The sequence below is a fragment of the Scleropages formosus genome, chromosome 10 (genome assembly GCF_900964775.1).
Source record: "Scleropages formosus chromosome 10, fSclFor1.1, whole genome shotgun sequence".
Lineage (NCBI taxonomy): Eukaryota > Metazoa > Chordata > Actinopteri > Osteoglossiformes > Osteoglossidae > Scleropages > Scleropages formosus.
In genome coordinates, this window is record NC_041815.1 from 14,718,701 (window position 1) to 14,740,255 (window position 21,555).

A 21,555-nucleotide genomic window follows, 5' to 3' on the forward strand; every position below is an offset into this window, starting at 1 on the left:
GGCTTCTCATGAAGATAGCATCTGCAGACAGAGTAACAGCTTTCCAAATCTTCCCAACCACACCCAGGATGCAGTCTGGACAGGACGGACATCGCCACGCTCGCTCGCAGACCATGCCTATCATCCGTGGGAAAAACGCCCTGACCAATCCCAAACTGCTGCAGATGATGGAGACGAGTAGCGCCAACTCCAGTGCGTCCTGCCTGCATGACTGCTTATTAACCCCTTTTTCGTCCTTCCGTTCCACTGTTAAACCTGCAGCAAAACGCTGTTAATAGGATATGAGACTGTATGGTAATAAAGTTCGCTTATTCAGTGATGCTGAAACTGAATAAATTGACGTTTATCTTATTAGAAGGTACTGTAGAGATTAAGCAGACTTACTTGGTCTTGTTTGGTTACTGGTTCAGTTTGTGTGTGGCATTCTTACCTACTCTTCATAATTAGTACATTAGGGAGGAGTGGCAGCGTTTTAGGCAACTTATTCAGTCAGCAGCTGCTTCACGCTGCCAGAAAATGACATGGCGTTGTGGAACACCATTTCCCCCGGTCTGACCCGTTGTGTTTCCAGATGGCACAGCTGGCGATGGTGACGTCGTGAGCCCCACGGATATGGAAGCCAACTTGTCGACGGAGGTCGGCCTTACCATCTTAGACATACTGGGCCTTTTTGTCCAGCACCACAGGGTCAGTGACGTTCATCTTTCTCATTGTAGGGTTATAATCATTGAAGAGTAAAGAACATTAATCCACATATAGGGACACTCATCAGCTTGTAGACTGTTTGGTCCTTTTCACTTCCGGATTTTTGGTGCACAGGAAGTTAATGTTTTATGTTGTTACGGACATTGAGGAGGTTAAAGAAATCATGAATTCGAACTTCTGTGAATTATCGTTGGAGCTCTGCTGTCACCACCTGGTGCTGTACAGTTATTACACATTCTGTGTTCCACTCCTTTCTGGGTAGGATGTCTCTCTTACCCTGCTTTAAATCTCCAACAGCCAAAAGTCGTATCAAAATTTTTTGCACATGATATTATAACGATATTTATTGATATTTCCTAAGATTCTCTGTCATTGGTTTAACCATGATTTCTTCAGTGCTTTTAAAATAGTGCTGTCTGCAAATACTCAGGAATCCCAGGGACAATATACTGTACAAATTGGAAACATATTTCTTCCTGTCCATGAACAAGTGGCCAACGAGTGGGTCATTTCCATTGAGTCACACTGCATGATCATCTGCCCCACTTGCAGAAACAGCTGCAGCACGAAGATGGCCAGAACACCTTGATGAAGAACGTCTTCAACACATACCTTCTGTTCTTCCAGATCAACCAGTCCACCACCACACTGAGACATGTGTTTGCTGCACTGCGTCTCTTCATCGATAAGGTGACATGCCCCCACTAATTTTAAGTTTAACAATTTTTTTTGATGGGACCGTAAACATTTGACCAGACCCAGCAGGGTTTCGGTCATTGTCTTCATTTTAATGACACTTCAGCTTGGATGCACACTCTTGACTGGTCACTGACGCTGGTCTGTTCACTGCTCACCTAAAAAGATACCACACTGTCCTTAGCTTCCCGACCTCCCAAGAGGGAGAAGAGGATAGTTCTAGCCCCACATCCTCTGACCCCACCTGGTTTTTCCTTGCTTCTCTGTGTACAGTTCCCTGCAGCATTCTTCCAGGGTCAAGCTGACCTGTGCGGCCAGCTGTGCTATGAGATCCTGAAGTGCTGCAACCACCGCTCCAGCTGCACACAGACCGAGGCCTCTGCTCTGCTCTACTTCTTCATGCGCAAGAACTTTGAGTTCACCAAAGGGAAATCCATCGTCCGCTCACACCTGCAGGTGGGCACTCTTGTCAGATGATTCCACTCAGAGTTGTCAGTCTTCCATTTACACCTGTTTGTCTTCCACCTATGAGCGTTCCACTGGGCGATCACTCATTGCTCTTAAAAGGTCATCTGTGCGGCTAACCTCTCCAGTGCTTTGGCTCAAAGCCACTTTAAAAGTTTTTGAGGGGCTCTGCTGTGTTTTCATGAGTGCTGGGGACTCCATTGTCACTGGAAGGGAAAGAAGGGTGTTATAGGTGTGCTATATTGCACCATGGGCATTATTCTGTACATTTTAAAGCAGAAAACCAGACACACCTTCTGCTGTGTTATTCTTTAGCTTTCATCATGTTACAGTAGTCCCGGTGGTGATATAAATTGGCCCATGGCTGCTCTACCTTTACATGGCTGTATGATCTATAGGAAACCAGGTCGACTGCAAAACTGACCCAAGTGCACAGACACATGGCCCTGAAACTCTCTGAAGACATTTGTAACTGCTTCCTTTGGTCAGAGATGATCTCACTCTTCTCCATTTTTTGCCACCTCCAGCTGATCAAGGCTGTGAGTCAGCTGATTGCTGATGCTGGGATCGGTGGCTCGCGCTTCCAGCAGTCTCTCGCCATCATCAATAATTTTGCAAATGGCGATGCGCCACTGAAAGTGAGTACCACAGCTCTGGCCCTCTGCGTGCTTGCAGGAAGGAAATCTTCTTTCTGCATTGTCTTATTATCAAAGTAGTCCACATCTGTCGTCGTCGGTATGCAGTTCCTGGCTTTGAAGGTACACGAAACACATTTTGAGGTTTAAGAAGTACATTGAGCATTCAGAGAATAGATTGTGTCTGTGTGTGTGTGTGTGTGTGTGTGTTACCATTGAGGCAGCATCATCTTCTGGTGTGTTCCTCACAGAACACTACGTTCTCGGCGGAGGTGAAGGACCTGACCAAGCGCATCCGAACAGTTCTCATGGCCACCTCCCAGATGAAGGAGCATGAGAAGGACCCGGAGATGTTAGTGGACCTGCAGTACAGTCTAGCAAACTCGTATGCCAGCACACCAGAGCTGCGGCGCACTTGGCTGGAGAGCATGGCCAAGATCCATGTCCGGAATGGTGACCTTTCCGAGGTGGGCTCTGTTAGTGGGGGTATGAGCGGGACTGAAGTAGGTAGAGGTCCCAGGATTAGGCACTGGCTTCAGAGGCTCTCTAACACATAACTGTGCTATTTCACCCTTTCTGTCATCCAGGCTGCCATGTGTTACATCCACATTGCCGCCCTCATTGCTGAGTACCTGAAGCGGAGGGGTGAGTGCTTCTCCTCCATGGCCAAGCCCACCGGCAGTTTCTGTACCAGCCTGGCGGCTGCATATGCCACATACACATTGACATGGGACACGGGGAATCATTGGTGGTCTTCATTGCTGGGTCTATCAACCTGGCTGGCTGATGCTTTGCTGCTTCCTTTCAATCTCATTGGCTGATGAAGTGATTTCAGGCTTTCCGAGGCTTTGCATGGGGCAACAGCACAAGCTTGTACCATCTTGCTGAAATGAGACACATGGTGTAGTACCCATCATGTAGACAGCCATAGAGAATGTCCTGTAGCCATTCTTATCTTTTGGACAAGTCTTATTCTGAACGCTGCAGCTATTGCACATGTACGTGCAGGTGTCTATGCATGCTGTGTCACTGCACGGATCAGTATGGCGTTTCTTGCACTGCCAGAGCGCGCTCACACACGCACGCGTGTGTGTATGTGTGTGTTTTTAAATGCTTGGCCGGAAGCACATTGTTTGTTGGGAGGAGAAATAAATGAGATCATGGAAGTAAACTGTTGAACTCCTACTTCAACGCAGGTTACTGGAAAACTGAAAAGGCCAGGGGATCAAGTGTGTTCACAGAGGACGCAAATGTTTTTAACTGTAGCCCCTTACTAACAACCCGAGATGGAGAAAGTGAGTCCCCCCGCATCACACATCCTTACACAGACAGCTGCCCTTGAGGCTTAAGGTTCAGTATCTGGGCAACAGCGTGCATCTCCTTGGTGAACATACACTGCCAGTTAGTGCTTTGTGTGTGTCATATCCTTCTGCACACATGAAGGACATCTGTGAAATGCTGTGGGTCTGTAGGAGGTTCTACATCCCCCTTGTAGATGAGTCCATCCTATGATAGTGTGTCCAACAGAAAGGTGCTTCAGTATCATTAATATAGTATCTGTTTGTTTTGTTTCAAGGGAATTAAATAGTTCTTTGATCATTGCAGGTACTCAAGTCTGGTGCCTATCAAATATATACTTATATGATATACATTATACGTATATATGTATGTATGTTTTACTCTGTCTGTGGCGTATTCCTGACAAACCTAGACAAAGGCTTAACATTACACTCATTTTGAATTTGTGATGGTTTACGTGGTACTCTGCACACATGGGACATTCTGCATGTCTATGGAGCTGTGGGTGTGCGTGTCTGTAACTGAGCATGTATGTGGGTATTTTCCCTCCTGTTCACTGTAGTTCCTCACAAAACACCATCCTGATCACCTTCTTCCGGTGGCATTACTGCAGTAATACACTGATAACAATGATTCCGATATGTCTGTACTGGACAGCTGGTGTCTTGGAAGAGTGAGAGCAAGTTTAGAGTGAGTGAGTGAACAGTGATTTTTGTGTGGGCACAAATGATTTGCACTGACATCATCTTCTGTTTGCTGTCGCAGCTTCATTCTCCATGGGCTGGGCTGCCTTTCTGTGCATTACACCAAACGTGAAGGAGGAGGGAGCCATGAAGGAGGACACTGGCATACAGGACACACCCTACACTGAGGTACCATGGGGGCTTACTGCCACCTCACCGTAGCAGGCTGGGAGAGGGATCAACAGATGCTGTTCTGAAAACGAAAGTGGCCACTACTGTAGTACGCAATGTCATAAATTCAGATGCAGTGACTCTGCAGGCTTTGACTTAGGCTTAACTGATTCTCATCCTTCTTTTCTTTTCCTTCTGCTTCCCTCCGATCACCTCGCTTCATCCCTTCCACACACACACACCCTCGGGACCCATATTCACAAACTAACAGGTTATTTTCCAATCAGGCTACACTGGTGGAGCAGCTGGAGCTGTGTGTGGATTACCTGTGGAAGTCGGAAAGGTATGAGCTCATCGCTGATGTCAACAAGCCCATCATTGCCGTCTTCGAGAAGAGAAGGGACTTTAAGGTAACATTGGCTTCTCAACCCAGCTCAGCTGTCTCCTCCTTCAAATCATGCTGATGCATGAACGTTGAACATGACTGCATGAGGAGACATTGGACCGCCCATGGAATTTATGTTCTGGATGTTGACAGTGTAAGCCAGCCCTGTGATGTTTGGTGCTCACTGAGAGCCATGTTTTGACCACTTCCTCATTTCCCTACCCTGCAGAGGCTGTCAGAGCTCTACTACGATATCCACCGCTCCTACCTGAAAGTCACTGAGGTGGTGAACTCCGAGAAGCGGCTGTTTGGGCGATACTACCGTGTGGCGTTCTATGGCCAGGTGAGAGTTGTGGTTCCTTGGGATGCATGCCCACATAAACCCTACTTAGAATCCATTAATGCATCTCGTGTCTTGTCCAGTTACAGAGGGAAAACTGGGATTTTGTCTGCTGTAGTGCCCAGAGATTAAACCGTTTCTGTGTCCATTTCTGTTTCTGTCTGATAGAGGAGATTGAAAATTCATTATGTAATCCAAATACAGCGCTTGTTACATGCACCATTAATCAAAGGTTGTCCTGTATTTTTGCTTTCCGGCCATGGTGTGCAGATCAGGTCTTTCAATTCACCCTTTGCTCCGTTCGCTATAGTAATCACGTTGCCTTTGATTGCATCATTTCCCGTAGAAAAGCTGCAATCACAAGAAACCTTGTGCTCATTCATACAAATTCATTACTGTTACATAGACGAACACAAATATTACTGGTAAATTTAATGCTCTTTGTAGTTTTGCTAATATTTTACGAAAGTTTGTTGATTCATGAATTAAACAAAGTAATATATTGTGCTTTATAATGAAAACACTATGTCAGTACTTGTGTGAAAGTTCTTTTAGTGTCAACCTTTATAATTCAGTCATCTGTGCTCTTTTTTTTCTTTCTTTTTTCTGTATCAAGGCGGCGGTAAGTTTTTTCATTTCTCAACCTTTTGTTTCTTTCACCTCTGCTGCTGTCACTTTCAGCGAGCCTCTTCTAACTTACTTGTGTGAACAAGATGATGTGGATCAGTGTCATTAGCTGCTACTGTCTGTGTGCTGGTATACATATATATGCAGTCAATGTGTATAATATGTATACTGTCAAATGCTTCCATACTGCTTTTCCCCTGAAAATTCCCATATATAATCTGTACTATTGCTCTAAAGGAATAACATCGATTTGTCTATCAATTTGGCAGTTTGGTCGACAACACTTGAGTACATTTTATTTATTCAAGCAGTCGTAAATTAATAAGTAACACTTCCTTGTGTTCCAAGCAGCCGTTGCCTGTAATCATATTATGTTCGGAATTATGCTTGTTTAATGGCAAATACAATGTTTGTCACTATCTTAACTTTATAACTTATATGCATCTCTAACGACTGACAGTAGTGTCTAGACAATCCTTTTATAACAAAAAGAAACTGTTAAGTAACATGTAAAAGGCATGTAATTGGATTGTAAAGGGGAAAGCAAGTGTGAAAATTGGATGGTGATTAAAATGAGAGTTCTTCTCTCTGCACATTACTGTAAACTTAAATACCCCATCAACACATGCTCAGTGACCCTTCTTTCCTTTAAGTTTGTGTTTTGGCCCATTCTCATGCCATTCTAGTCTTGAGTTACAGGTCAAAAGAAGTGGCATGTTCAATGGTGCTTAGTGGCCTTCAGGGCATACTGGGCTCTGAGGTTTCATCATCTTACGTTTCTGCTCTTGTCCTGAAAATGACAAAGTCTGCCTCACCCGAATCACTCTCTGGTGCTGGACTTTGTGCTGTTTCCTCAAGTGATTGGATTGGAAATATTGCAGTTGTGTTCAGGATGTCTTTCTAGCTGTTCTAACAGCTGCAGGGCCACAGCATCATTGATCTACAGATCCTGCTCTGGGCACATGTTGTGGGATGGCAGTACTGTAGTATGTATACAAGAGCAGTGTCTCGTTGTTATGGTGACGTTAAACCATTGCAGTTCATTTGCTGGCCATCAGGAAGCAGTATACACCAGTATATAGACTGTACCCTACTACTGGCCTTGAAATTAAGGTCATGGCAGTGTTACAAAAATAGAAAATTGGAAAGAAATCCACTCACACTGAGGCAGTAGTCAGAGGCACCACAGAAACACACGTGACAAACACCAGCACGTTAAAAAATGCTGCACGTAACGGGGCATGAAGTAATGAGCCGATTTCTCCCGCAGGGGTTCTTTGAAGAGGAGGAGAGTAAGGAGTTCATTTACAAAGAGCCCAAGCTCACAGGTCTGTCCGAGATTTCCCAGCGACTCCTAAAACTCTACTCTGACAAGTTTGGGGCCGAGAACGTCAAGATGATCCAGGACTCCAATAAGGTGAGTGACTGGGGGGAAAAAAAAAACAATTTTTTTTTTCTTTTTCATTTATACGCATGAAAGAAGCGTGTTTATTTTCTACTGTTTGCTTCAGGTTGCAGCATTGAATATCTCTTATACTGATTTTTACATCATAAACAATCAAATTTGAATGTGAGGAATTTAAAGGACTGGCATCTGTACAGTATCATCAATGAAAATTTAGATGGCTTGTCCTCTCATTTGTATTATATCCCTGATATTATCACTTAATTTTTAATTTTGATTTGTTAGCAACTGGTGTTTTTAAACCTACAAAAACGTAGTCTCACAAACATACATATTTTCCATTTGGAGAAAAAATAACATCAGAAATGAGAAAGTAACAGTTGTGTGTTCTGTTGCATGTTATAGGTGAACCCAAAGGACCTGGATCCAAAGTATGCCTATATCCAGGTGACCTATGTGACACCATATTTTGACGAGAAGGAGCTCCAAGAGAAGAAGACGGACTTTGAGCGACATCACAACATCAAGCACTTTGTGTTCGAGACGCCTTTTACGCTCTCAGGGAAAAAGCACGGCGATGTAGAGGAGCAGTGCAAGAGGCGCACCATTCTAACCAGTATGTCTGACCACAATCACTGTAGTGAATACACTGATCTACTGGCAACTAAGTCTGACTGCAAGTACTGTACGGTGCCTGACCATAAAACATTAGTAGCCAGTGAGCCATACTTCCTTTCCCTACTTTGGCATAATCATGGGAGCAGTAGGGCACTTCTTCTCACCTCTGACCTCTGGCCCTACAGCTAGCTCCACCTTCCCCTACCTGAAGAAGCGTATCCAGGTTGTGGAGCAGCAGAGCACGGAGTTGAACCCCATTGAGGTTGCCATCGACGAGATGTCCCGCAAGGTGTCTGAGCTCAACCACCTCTGTAACATGGACGAGGTTGACATGATCCGTCTCCAGCTGAAGCTGCAGGGCAGCGTCAGTGTCAAGGCAAGTAGAACGGGTGTCAGTTCCACGTTGAGTAGTTCCAGTAGCTGTGTACTTGAGTTTGTACACCTGAAAACCTGCGTCTGAATATTTCTAAACTATACATTTAATGGAATATTTACCTGTATGCCTGAACCTGTATGTCTCTCCCTGACTGCGTATTAACTGTGCGCTCAGTAGAATCAACCACGACATTTCTTTCCCCCAACTTTCAGGTGAATGCAGGACCCATGGCATATGCTCGTGCCTTTTTAGAGGAGAAAAATGCCAAGAAGTACCCTGACAACCAGGTCAAACTTCTCAAGGAGATTTTCAGGTACTTTTTGTTTTAGTGTCACTTTAGCGTCACCAACTGATTTGGAGAGGCAGCGAGTGGAAAACGGCGTCTGTACCTGTCCTCCTACAGGCAGTTTGCGGAGGCATGTGGACAGGCTCTGGATGTGAACGAGAGGCTGATCAAGGAGGACCAGTTGGAGTACCAGGAGGAGATGAGGGCTCATTACAAGGACATGCTGAGCGAGCTGTCGGCCATCATGAATGAACAGGTCTCTCTGCCCATCTGTGTTCTGTGTTCCCGTTCGCCTCGGTGTGCTTCAGCGTCGGTTTTACAAAGTGAACGTGTGTGTGTGTGTGTGTGTGTGTGGGGATCGGGACAAGGACCGTCTGTGTCAAACTTCACCACCCCGATTTTAACACCGTTAACTAGCTGTGCGCTAAGGAAACGTCTCTCTCCGTTTGTCGTTGTGTCTGCAACGGTAATACTGAACTAGTTTTTAATGAAATATAGGTCTCTAACACAGGAGATGCTCTTAATAATGATTGTAGACTGTCTTTTTGTGTTTCTGTTATGCTGTTACTGTGTTTCCTCCATTATGTGTGACTCTTCTTTTTCGTAAGGTTTGAACTGCATGCTCGATCTCCTGGTTTCTCCAGTGCACAGTCTGTCATTCCTCATCCGTGTGATTTTGTGCCCTCAGCCACTGCTAGTCTACAGTCAACCAGGGACTCCTGCATGGCCAGTTTAATTCAAACTAAGAGAACTATTCCATCTCTGTGCCCTTTTTCCCCAACTATCCTTCTTTTTCCCCATAGCTGCATAACGGCATCCTTTCCTCCAGCTTCCGCACTTCTCTTTCTAACATCTCGCTCAGTACGGTTTCCAAAACGGGTATGTCACCATGTCATCGTCCTCCTTTCCAGGCCTAACTTGAGTATTTTCATTGGCTATGAGGCAGGAAAGCAGTGGTTAGTTAAGTAACTGCTGTGCAATTGGACCTTTCTGAAATCTGAAATATAGCTGTGACCATGTTGTTTTTTTTTTTTTTTTGGAACAAATCTCCTTTTATCCCATTCAGAGTTCACCAGATTTCCTTTTCATTCCTGATTAATCTCAGAACTGTATTATATTGTGGAAAAACATTCCAGTTTATGACAACCAAATCAAGGGCACCCGCCAAAATGTAGAAAACAACTAATGCTTTGTTTGCAGTGTCCACCCCTGGGAAGTGGTTAAATAGAGCTTGAACAGTGATCAGAAGTTCTTACCATCAAAACATGCTAAAACATACCTTCACTTGATAACTAATAGTCTGCTACCGTGTTTAACTGGATTAGTGTCTTAATCTGGTCAACTGAGACTGCAGATTTAATTTATTCCAAGTGTCTGTCATCTGCTGACTTCAGGCTCCACTTCAGTGGATATTAAGGAAATACATGTTGTCACAAGGCCTTTATACTTATAAAGTATCTCGGGAGAGATTGATAGACATCTGAGGAAAGTGGAGCTTAATTCTGACAGCCAGACAAATCCCACTCACTTAAAGATACTACATAGTGTATAAATTTTTATATGTGAATGTTTATGTACAGTTTCATGTTCCACTTGTATGAGCAAAAAACATTTTGTACAGATGACAATTTCACTCCTTTTTGAGGCAAGCTCATTAATTTGTTTGTGTCTTTTTTTTTGGAATCGTGGAGATTCTGCACACAAAGCAGTGAGGAACGGAATGAGCCCACGCCTTCTGAGCATCCCGTAGAAGGACCGGGACCCGCCGGACACCCCACGCCCACCACCCTGGTATTGCTCACCGAATTTGACACAGAAATTGAGAAGCTGTGATATTTTGTCAACTGGAAATAAGGGAAGGGATACAAACTTCAGATTTATTATTTTTCTAACTGACTCTCGTCTAAGGCTGCAACCTTTAAATGGATGGCAGAGGATCATGTTTGCAGGCTGCTGTGGTATTTTTCCAGTTTTTTTTTATTTAATTTTTTAATTTTTTTTTTTTTAAACTGTGCTTGCATTTTTCTAAGACTTAGTTTTGAATTTGTTTCGAGGCAGGCATTCCAAGTGCATCCAACAGAAGTGATTTTTGTACTTTAGAGTTACAACTTTTTTTTTTTTTTCTTTTTCTTTTTCTTTTGCCAGTCTGTTCTGTGCGGCTCTTTTCTGACACACAGCCAACTTGAAATGGCAACGTGGTGAACGCAGAGCAGCGGCGTTGGCTGTGTTTCTTCTGACTTTTTATCAAATTTAAACTGAGTATTATGGCTACTGTGGCCACAGAGTTAGAGGTGAAGACAAAAAAGTCTAAATGAATGTGGAATCAGCGGCACTTTTCTCTATCACATCTAACAGAGTGGAATTCAAAGCTTGCAAATTTCAAAATGGAAGGTCAATGTTTTGTAACATTTTTATTACTGTTCATTTTGTTCTTATTTCATGTACTGTTTTAAAGTGTAAATAAGAATAATTAATATTTAAAATTTTTTGTTTCATTTTTATAAAAAAAAAATATATGAACTTCCATTTGGATAATTTAAAAAAAAAAAAAAAAATGAAGAAACTGAAGTTTTATGTATAACATTTAAATAAATTTTGTTAATGTCTGTAACCAAGAGTACTGTACGAATCTGTTTGAAGATAGTGTGTGAAAGAAGCCAGTCCAGCTGCTCATCTAAAGCTTTTTGCCTTCCTTCTGAACAACTTTTTTTTTTTCACCATATATGATCCAACGAAACATCAGTAATTTGTAGTTTGAAAAAAACAGGAAGAATGGACTATATAATTATATATATTTACATTGAAATACAGTATTAATCAAGCTAAAGAGAGTAAACATGCTGAAGGACCTAGGGACCTCAGCGATACGGTTTTATACACTGAAATGATGAAGTTTTCCAAATTAGAAGGCGTCACCACACGTATGAGGCCTAAGTGCAATGAATGATGGCACAGGTAGGTGTCTCAGATAAGTGTACGGTCCCTTTAGGCTATTCCCTTGTCTCTGCTCCATTGCCTTACACAGCACGCAAAGTCACACCATCTGAGTGTAGTTTTGCTGTGAAATCTTCAACAAATTAAAAATATTTTATTCCCTTTATTATTAAATCACTGATGCTTTTACTCGAAGCAGCTAATAGTTCCATCTGTTTATACACTTGGGTTCTTTTACTCAAGCGATTCAGGTTAAGTACCTTGATCAAGTGTTCTGCTGCAGGGAACCTCAGGTTACAAGCCTGTGTCCTTAAACAGCGCATTGCCTGCTGCCGACTGTTTTGTAGCGAACGTGCAACACTCGTATTGTCGTTAATAAACGATAACCCCTATTTATCACCTCGGCTTTTTTGAGGAAGTGCCAGCTACGCAACGCAATGGCATCGCGGCGTCCTTTGCAATCCGGCTCTGTCCTGCTGTTGCTGTTTCTCATCTTTTCTCTGTCTGTCGGTCACTGGCGCTGCCAAGCAAACATTTACATTTGTGTTTTGTAGGAGAGGTGCTGACTGTTCTCCAAACAGCTATGGGTAAAACGGACTCCCCTCTCCCAGCTGCATCATATTCCGCTCATTTCCTTTCCGCTGCGGCCACGCGACACCGTAATTATAGATAATTGCTGGGCCCTTCACCCCTGCGCCGCAGAACTCCGTGTGAAATGGAAACGTGAGACCAGAAAATGCTTTTAAAGGGTCTATCAGAGCCACTGGTGGAACAAAAGGGTTTTTCTATCCGTCTCTGTGCATTGCTGACACAGTGACAGCACAAAGCATGCATGCTTTTCTTTTAACAGTAATTTCTGGAAACCCGTGATATGTGTGTGTGTTATTGTGAACACGTGCATGCAAGGGGACAGGCGTAATTTATTTGTTCAGTAGTAATGCAATATTTCAATTTACTATGACTGATCGTAACTACTGCTGCAGTCCCGGCGCCCACCGTTATTCTGGACATATATTCCGTTTGAAATCAGGAAATTTAAATATGGCATCTTAAGCAGGAAATGTACAGAGACATATACTGCCTGTCATTTAAAGAGTTTGTTAGTATCTACACTTGCCAGTAATCTGAAATAATACCTTAAGATGAAGAGATTCCAAGAGGAAAAGAAACAATGTAAAATAAAATACATTACTCAATCACTGAATTTAACTGTTTTCTAATAATGGTTAACAGTTTAACTTGTACAGAATTAATACTTTTTCTTAAAAAAAAAAAAAACTTTCAGATCAGATGTCAAATTATTGTAAATCACCTAAACTATGTTTAAATTTTTCTCTGGAAGATGTATGTAGGTGTTACATTTAGCTGATGCTTTTCTCCAAAGCAACTTACAATGTTCAGCTACCTACAGTTATTTACCCATTTTACACAGCTGGGTAATTTTACTGGAGCAATTTTGGGTAAGTACCTTGCTCGCGGGTGTTACAGCTGGGATTCAAACCTGCCACCCTTTATTTTTAAGGCAGCAGCTCTAATCACTACACTACCAGGTGATCCAGGTATAAAGGATCAATGAATTTCAGAACAAAAATTATTTTGTTCAGATATGAACAATATTAATTTAAAAAAATAAACTTTCTTACTGACTTTTTGATGTCAGGATTGAAGATGGAAGCGAAAGTAATGGATAGTGACTTCCTTTACCTGGAGGGTGACTTCAAAGCATGTTGATGCAACCAAGGTGAAGTGTGTTCGGTGACCTTTCTAGCAGAAAGGTCTGTTGTGACCTGTACTCATCAAGCAGACATTCTCAGTCTCTCATCTTCTCTCATCACTCAGTTATTATGTGGTGATCCATGCATCTATGCTCAGAGGGTTATTGGTTCGAATGCAGCCTGTGGCATGTGACTATATTCACTCTTCCAGCTTCAAGAAGCTGCATTAATTATTTGAACTGTTCCTGACATTTTTGTGTGCAATTTATGAATGATTCATCTGTGACCATTTAAGAAAATGTGACCTATGTCAAGACTTGAAAATTTCTTTTTTGAAAAATGAATATATATGAAGGCAAAAAGCTGGAAGAAGTGGAAGGGAAAAGGTTTGCTTTTTTGCATGATTTCCATTTCAAAGTCAGAGACAGTGGGCAAAGTGTGTGACTACACTCAATTAGATCTTAGCAATTCAAGTGAACAACAGTAGAGCCTAGAGGCTGCGCTCTTCCCTCTACTCCTCCATGAAGAGCATTCCTCTCCCCTCCGCTTCAATGCACATTCGCACACGTTATTTTTTTCCACATTATTTATTCTGTGGCCGTCTCCCACTTTCTGTGTAAAAAGCCAGAGAATGTTTTATCTCCAACTCTGAGATGGGGGCTGGAATGGGGATCCAAATTCAACACCTCAAGATGATCTCTTCACTTCCAAAGTATTTAGTCTTCTGCTGCTTGCCTAGCTTGAGCGGTGTCTTGGAGTAAACCCTAGCCCGCTACACTCATCCCCAGGTATTCAGTCTCTCCATAGTAGGTTTCTTCCCTTATTTAGTCCTCAATCATTAATACCACTTACCGTCAGTTAGTGTGGATTTCAATTTATCTGTTTTGCCAGGTCCATGGCATTCAGTCCAGCAGGATACACTGAGGCCACATTTCAATATTGCACCAAGCAGCCATGTGAGTGAGACTGTGAGGCGCACTGCATTATGGGAACTGTGTACCCCCATTCTCATTAGCATTCTGGTACTCAGCAGAATAACTTGTGTACTCACGTGTTTGTGTTTCCATACTCTACTTTGCAACATTTCACTTTAATTTTCTGGTTATTCATGTATTATGAATCGTATAAATGTATTACATAAGCTTTGGCTTCCTCAAGCGAGTTTACTCACACTATCAGGGTTGTTTACTTTATGAAAACATTATCTCTTAAAACATACTTCTTACATAATATTATGAGATCATATATTATGATTTGTTATTTGTTCCATTTTAATTTGTTGCAAAACTTTCTCTTTATATTAGGCATTACTTATGTTGCTTTTGTGGTGAACTTACAATGGGCTTGGATCAAATTTTCCCATAAGTAAAAATGGTACTGAGCTGATTTTCAGGAACGACTTTAGACGGTAAAATTGCAGATAAGTGTACTTAAACCTCTCGAAAGTTAAGCTATGAGAGTGTTAAGATAGGCCTATGGTAAAGCTTTGATACTCTGATCTACTTCAGCCTCATTTTCCAACAGAACATTTTTGGGATTTAAGAAAAATTTTCTTTTAAGCCTTTTACTTTAAGGCGCTTCTAAAACAGAACACGAAAACTCTTTCAACATCTCGGTGAAAATGAGATATAGAAGACATGAAAGTCCTTTTCCCTCCTCCTATAACACAGTGATATTACCTTCTGGTGGAATTCCACACTCACTTCTGGTCCAATTTCTGTCTTTAAACTTGTCACTGAGACAAACTACTGCCTCTCATGTCTAGCTGGACAGCAGGTTGTACTGATAGCAGAAAAACTGCTGTTTGACATTTTTAGTGTACAATGTATACCCATTGTGACTAGTTCTAAGGAAGAGGAGGTTTTTTTTTGTTTTACTGCATGCTTTTTATTTCTCATTTTATTTCTCTCCTCCTGTGCTGTCTTATTAAACTAGTTTCTGTATTTGTAATCACTAACAAACCCATCCATCAGAATTTAATCAGTGTATGTACACTGCATGTTTTTCTGCCCGTTTGCGTTAAAGACATGACGAGGGACAGATAATTAGAAGTTATACAATGCATAAATCTGTCAGCCCTTTAAAAATGTATCTCTAAATCACCTCATTTCTCAAGAATCTGAAAATGGGTCATTCTTAATTTACTCCCCAGCTTATGCATTACATGTGCATTCATTTCTGTGGTTTCACCTCTTTAAGGACACATAAATTGGAATGTATAAATTAATGCAATATTCTCCAATAATAACAGTCTTTCTCTCTCTTCGAGACTGAACAGGACAGGAAAAAAAAAACCCTTGTAATGGGGATTGGCTTCAAGCCATTTACAGATAATGGGTTCGTGTGTCAGTCTGCACAGCCCGATCGATGTAGCATTGTTGTGGTCTGGGAACTGAAGAGCAGCAGACTGCATTCACACGAGAAATTCCCTTTGTGCTGTCGAAAAAGGCACTTGACTTGTGTAAAGGCTGGTAAAGTAGACAGTGTAAAGCGGCAGTCAAGTGCTGGGTCACTAAACAAACCTCTGGCCCCAAGGTCTGAGCCAGCAGGGAGGGACCGGACAAATATGGCATGATCTTATTGTACCGCTAATACTTTTTCCAAAGGTGAGCTGACAAGTGGAATTCTGTTATATTAGGAAGTTGTAACAAGTGGGGATATTTGTGCAGTTATTTGTCCTCCATTGTTAATTCAAAGCCAAAATCTTGCCCTTCCACTGCACATCGCTATATAACTACTACCCATAAAGGAGGTGGAAAGCGCTTATTTATTTATTCATGTAAATCTGCATACTCAAGCGCAGGATGGAGAACGAAGGTAAGTGCTCTGAAGACATTATCTGCATCCAGAGTGGTGGATCTCGGCGGCGCGGAGGAGCAAATGATGGCAGGGGTCCCAGATCCACACACATGTGAATAGACCAAACGCTTTCTCTTTCGCTACAGCAAAAGTTAGTTCACGCATGATTGAAGCAGACTGTGGCATTAACTGCAAATGCAATAACACGCTAATATTAAGAGGTTTACCAACTGTGCTTACCCTAGGTTGTGGATTAGCACCATTTTGTCGTCTTCAGGGCCCATGCAGGCTGAACCCCCACTTGCTTAACGCTTGACTGATAACAGCAGACGGCCACGGGTGGCCCTCGGAGGGTATACTACATTCTTTCGGATGTGTTTCCCCCCCCCCCAAAACACCTCTTCCCACTGTAGGCCCCACATCTAAACCTGAACAGTTCTCATGGATCCACAGATTCTAAAAGAGGTTTTCCAGTGTGCTTTGATGGCACTTTCTCAAAGGTCTGATCTTCGGCACAGTGATTAGCGCTGCTGTCTCACAGTGCCTGGGTGATACAACAGGACATGGGTTCAATTCCCACTCAGTCTGTGTAGAGTTTGAATGAACATGCTATTCGCTGTGCCACCCATGCTGCCTCTTGAAACACTTCCAAGACAAGTGTGTGGATTTTATTGCTTCAGGTTCTACACTGATAGGAAATACTTTCTTTTGCCTTTTTGACTTTCAGAACTTTTAAGTTTTTTCTTAAGGGCTCATTATTGTTAAACATGTTAAAGAGTCACAAGATTACTTTCGAGCAGGATCACAGATTCAAGACAACTGAGGTGGACAGAAGAAGCCACATCCTGCAAAGGGGGTAGACTGTTCACCTCCCGTGGTGTTTGACATCCCCAAGGTTTGCATATCGAACTGAAATTTCTGGTCTCCTGTGGCATTCATTCAGTAATTCTTTCAGAGAGTTTTATAGGTTTCTGTATACTCCTCAAGTCCAAGGTTCAACTGAGGAAATGTAAATTTGGAAATGTTAATCAGTGCATCATTTACTCCCGAGAAAATGCGGTACGCTGTCCAATCAATGCCTTTTGGAAAAGCCCCAGGGCCTCATGGTTTCCCTGTAAAATTCCGTAAGAAGTCCTGACCTGAGATATGCCCTATATTAAAGACTGCCATACAGCCTAACGGAGGCTAACTGTGAAGAAAGAAAATAAGCAATTGGAACCCATCACTGTTTGCCCTGTTGGACTTCTTCACTGTGGATTTTACATTTTACCTCTCTCATGTGAGAAATCATTAAAGCTGAGCAGACTGGATTTGTTAAAGCTAGGTTTGGTTCTGAGAATGTACTTTAAGCTTTATCTTTTTTGGTACAAAGCAGGAGCCTGCATTATTCCTCTTGTTGGAGAACATATTTTGTAGCATACAATGGACTTCATTTGCTGTTTTAGACTAAGGTCTAATGAAGCTTTGATACTTCAACTCTTAGGCATACGTTAATACAAATCGCTTGCTGTCCGATGTATCTCCTGTAAGAGCAAGGTTACCTTCTTTCACCATTACAATTTATACCTGTGCCTGATCCTTTGGCAGAAGCTATTAGGAGCTTATTTTGAATATGTAATGTGTTCTGTCGACTGGTGTATACCAAAATACTTACATATTGCCATTTCCCGTATGTTTAATTAAAATGGTACCAGTTACAGGACCTCACAGGACAGGGAACTGAACCCAGTCACATAGAGGTCAAGTGCAGTTCCCATCAGCTTTTCGATCCCATACCCTGATATGAATTGAGTGGTGACTGTTTTGCCTTCACGCACACTCAAAGGAATGAGCCAGGTTGCTGAAATATCAGTAGTAATTTAGACCGCTTGATTTTATTTGATTAAACAACCTCTGGTCTTGCTTCCGCATTATATATTGAATGGTGGAATGCAGGAACCCTCAGCCTGACTGGGCAGTTTAGATGCACCATATTTTAAACCCTCCTATCTTTTTTCTTGGCTCAATAACATTATTGCTTCATGTGCTGAAATGAGCAGTACATAACTAGTCTGCAAATTTACCCATCTGTCAATTTATATGTGGGCAACATTTCTTCTACACAGCTCCACTCCAGAACATTTGAAATGAGGGAAACGGGATTCTTCTACCAACGCCCTAGGCCAGGACATGTACCAGCAATACTGTCGGCGGCATGAAGAGAAGAGATTACTCCGAATGGTCCGCGAGACAGCCGGAGCTGCTGAGTGACACGATGATGGTGGCAGTGATGGATGCTACCCCAAAGGGCATGAATAAAATATGGTAGGCCACGAGTTCGGAAATTGCTCAAACTGACTTGAGAAGCTGCTGCCGTTAACTTGTTTGTGTGGAAATATCCAGTTTTTTCCAAAGTGAGCTGCAATGATTCACCCATTCATACAACAGGGCTTCCTTAGTGTATCAGTTCAGGGCAAATACTTTGATCAATGGTTTCAGCGGGATTTGAACTGGTCATATCTAGAGTAGGATGCAGCTCTGACTATTGTACAATCTGTATACTTACTTGGGATATGATGCTTAATATTGTATTATACTAAAAATATAGTGTTAAAGCATATATATGGCCGATTACACATAAGCATAGTTTAATACATAAGATGTTTTCTGCCAAATTTAGGGGGAATATCAAATAATTTAAATCAGTTGCCAACCGATCCTATAGATGCAGTGTTCTGGGAAACAGAAGCTGTGTTTGTAGCGGACTGCGTGTGCCAGGCTACAAACTCCTTTTGTGTCTTCCTTTACGTTGAGTGACTTAATAAATATTTCACACTCTGTGGGTGGGACGGAGACACACCAATGGCTGGAGACGTGAACCTGAGACCAGCAGGGAGCCTGGACAACCCGATCACGTCGGACGCTCAAAGAAAACTTAAATCACGTCTTTGAAAGGAGGGGAAAAACGGGAAAGCTAAAAGGAGCGGAAAACATTTGAGGGGGTAACTGAGCTGTTGTCGAGAGAAAGGCGAGGCCTGCGCGCGAGAATTAAACGCTGTGTATTTTTAAAAAAAATCTATAAAATATATGCATGTGTTTGTTTTTTTTTTTTTTCTGAAATACGATAACTTTGGGGATTAATAAAACATCAGCGGTGTCTTGGAGGCCGATCACCTGATCCGTTTCCGCGGTATAAGCGGTGAAAGGCGACATCATGTCTTTGTGCGAATCGCGGCTTTGATTGAGCGACGCCGGGGCTCTTGCGGAGGACGCGCCATGTAAAAGCGGCGGAGCGCGGAGCAGAGCGAAGGCGGAACGGACGAGTAGGGAGCAATACGGACCAATATGGAGGGCAGCGCGGCTGTGGCGCGGGAGGCCGAGTGCGAGCGGAGGACACCGCGGGGGAGCGGCGGGGCGCCGGAGGACGCGACCCAAAGCGGCCTGAGACGGAACGTGTCCGCACCCGCCCTGGAGGGCCAGTACAAGGGTACGCCGCTAGTGCTCCGCTTTTACTCTTTCTCAGAGTATCCACGAGCCGAGGGACTGCGTCATCTGAAGCGAAGGAGGAAGGGCTCTGCTCCGAAACCCGCTGTTACTTTTCTACCTGGCTTCTTGAGCAAGGATCTTTCCTTCAATTAGTGATAATATATGAATATCCCGGCAAATCACAGGTCTTGGATACGTTATTGTAATGTAATATAAATATAATAGTAAAGCCACCATGATGGAACCCTAGGAAAAAAATAATACTGACTGGAATATGAATAAATTATAGTCCACCATGGTTTGGACTAAAATGATGCTGTCCTGGGGGTGCAGTGGCGCAGTGGGTTGGACCACAGTCCTGCTCTCCGGTGGGTCTGCGGTTCGAGTCCCGCTTGGGGTGCCTTGCGGCGGACTGGCGTCCCGTCCTGGGTGTGTCTCTTCCCCCTCCAGCCTTACGCCCTGAGTTGCCAGGTTAGGCTCCGGTTCCCCGTAACCCCGTATGGGACAAGCGGTTCTGAAAATGTGTGTGTGTGTGTGAGTGTGTGAGAGAGAGAGAGAGAGAGAGAGAGAGAGATATGCTGTCCTTTATTCCTCGCTGCCGCGTGACCTCTCCCGACTGTTCTGCTCCACTCTGCCAACAGAAAACATAATGATGACGGTGAGGAGGTACTCCATCTCTTCCAACGTCCGAGCGGTTGGCCGGAGAAGCGACCGTGGGGAAGCGAAAGGCCGCAGCCCGGCCCAGTGGGACCGAGTGCAGGAAGAGGTCGCGGGAAATGCTCCCACCGTGCTGGTCGGCAAGCGGTCCCTGCAAGACTATGTGCACAAGAACAGGTGTGTTTCTACTACGCCTTCCTGCTCGGACCCTGTTCACTTTGTCCGTTTATTTAGCTATATGTAGGTGTTACCGTTCTTCATTTTCTGTTTCTAAACCTTGTTACCATTAAAGTTATTTCTCCAACAATTTACAGCAATCAAGCAAAAAACCAGAGAAACTAGACTGAAAATAAAGTTTATAACTGCAAATGAAAACTAGAACTTAAAAGAATTTGACATGCTTTAAAAAAAAAATGAAACTGCAAAGGTTTTCAGTGGAGAGTGAAATGCAGTGCATCATCTGGACAGCTGTTAGGGTTAGAGGTGCTGCTTTCAAAGCCAAAGTTTGCCAATTCAGATCTCACCTTCAGCGCGGTGCTTCCCCTAAATTGCTCCGGGGAAATTACCCAGCTGTATAAATGAGTAAATTATTAGGAGAAACTTAACACCGCAAGTCGCTTTTATCGGGAAGTGTCAGGTAACTGTAGTTTCTGGTGAAAATTGTGAAGGTCCTGCGGATAACTCTTCAAAATTTTCCAGGACTAAAGTCAAAACAGTCACTTTCCTTCTGCCAGTGGAAGACATTTACACCAACCGACCAGTCTTATCGAACCACATGCCTGACAGGACAACGTACAATGTGGACCTCACTGTGGAAAAAGACTTCTGAGATGAGCGCGCGAGGCGTTCAGGTGAGAGAGGATGGACGGAGGGGGGAAGGGCAGCTACGGTTCCACATAATTCAGGTCAGCCTTAGTTCATGTGTTTTTAGGTCAGCTTGGCCAGCCAATTTCTATCTCAACTGACCTGGAAACTGATATGATTCCAGCAACCATTCGGCCAAGAGCCATCCATCTTTGCTCACAGTGCTCTGGCTGGAGTCATGTGTCCTGCAGTGTGTCAATCTGATCTGGACCTGGAGAGGAGCGCCAACAACCCACAAGTGTGCGACACTTTGGCTTCAGTTTCCAGGGATGGGGCATCATTATTTATTTACATGTGTTTGTTTCTAAAAGCATGTAGTAATGGACAGCTGAAATGGACTCTGCAATCAATCATTGCCCTACGAAGATAATGTAAAAATGTATAAAGACAAAGCCAGGGGTTGTGTAACATATTCATTTATATAATGCAC

At 43.1% G+C, this 21,555-nt stretch overlaps 1 protein-coding gene across 9 annotated transcripts in view; it reads left to right on the forward strand.

Annotated features, from left to right (window-relative positions):
• dock10 (dedicator of cytokinesis 10) overlaps positions 1–18,294 on the forward strand; it is a 76,227-nt gene extending 57,933 nt beyond the window's left edge. For 3 of the 9 annotated variants that reach the window (XM_018732566.2, XM_018732558.2, XM_018732562.2), the window contains 19 exons: positions 68–192; positions 572–687; positions 1,258–1,395; positions 1,675–1,857; positions 2,394–2,504; positions 2,753–2,968; positions 3,089–3,146; positions 3,698–3,796; positions 4,566–4,672; positions 4,942–5,064; positions 5,269–5,382; positions 5,996–6,001; positions 7,277–7,423; positions 7,817–8,027; positions 8,215–8,405; positions 8,618–8,718; positions 8,809–8,947; positions 9,495–9,570; positions 10,383–11,096. In XM_018732566.2, coding sequence (XP_018588082.1) covers positions 68–192; positions 572–687; positions 1,258–1,395; positions 1,675–1,857; positions 2,394–2,504; positions 2,753–2,968; positions 3,089–3,146; positions 3,698–3,796; positions 4,566–4,672; positions 4,942–5,064; positions 5,269–5,382; positions 5,996–6,001; positions 7,277–7,423; positions 7,817–8,027; positions 8,215–8,405; positions 8,618–8,718; positions 8,809–8,947; positions 9,495–9,570; positions 10,383–10,441 — 2,320 coding nt within the window. In that variant the 3' untranslated portion in view covers positions 10,442–11,096. Of the gene's footprint in view, positions 1–67; positions 193–571; positions 688–1,257; positions 1,396–1,674; positions 1,858–2,393; positions 2,505–2,752; positions 2,969–3,088; positions 3,147–3,697; positions 3,797–4,565; positions 4,673–4,941; positions 5,065–5,268; positions 5,383–5,995; positions 6,002–7,276; positions 7,424–7,816; positions 8,028–8,214; positions 8,406–8,617; positions 8,719–8,808; positions 8,948–9,494; positions 9,571–10,382; positions 11,097–18,244 lie in introns of those variants that run through there. The other 6 variants (XM_018732568.2, XM_018732569.2, XM_018732560.2 and 3 more) reach the window with 5 other exon arrangements.
• The last annotated feature ends 3,261 nt before the right edge of the window (positions 18,295–21,555 follow it).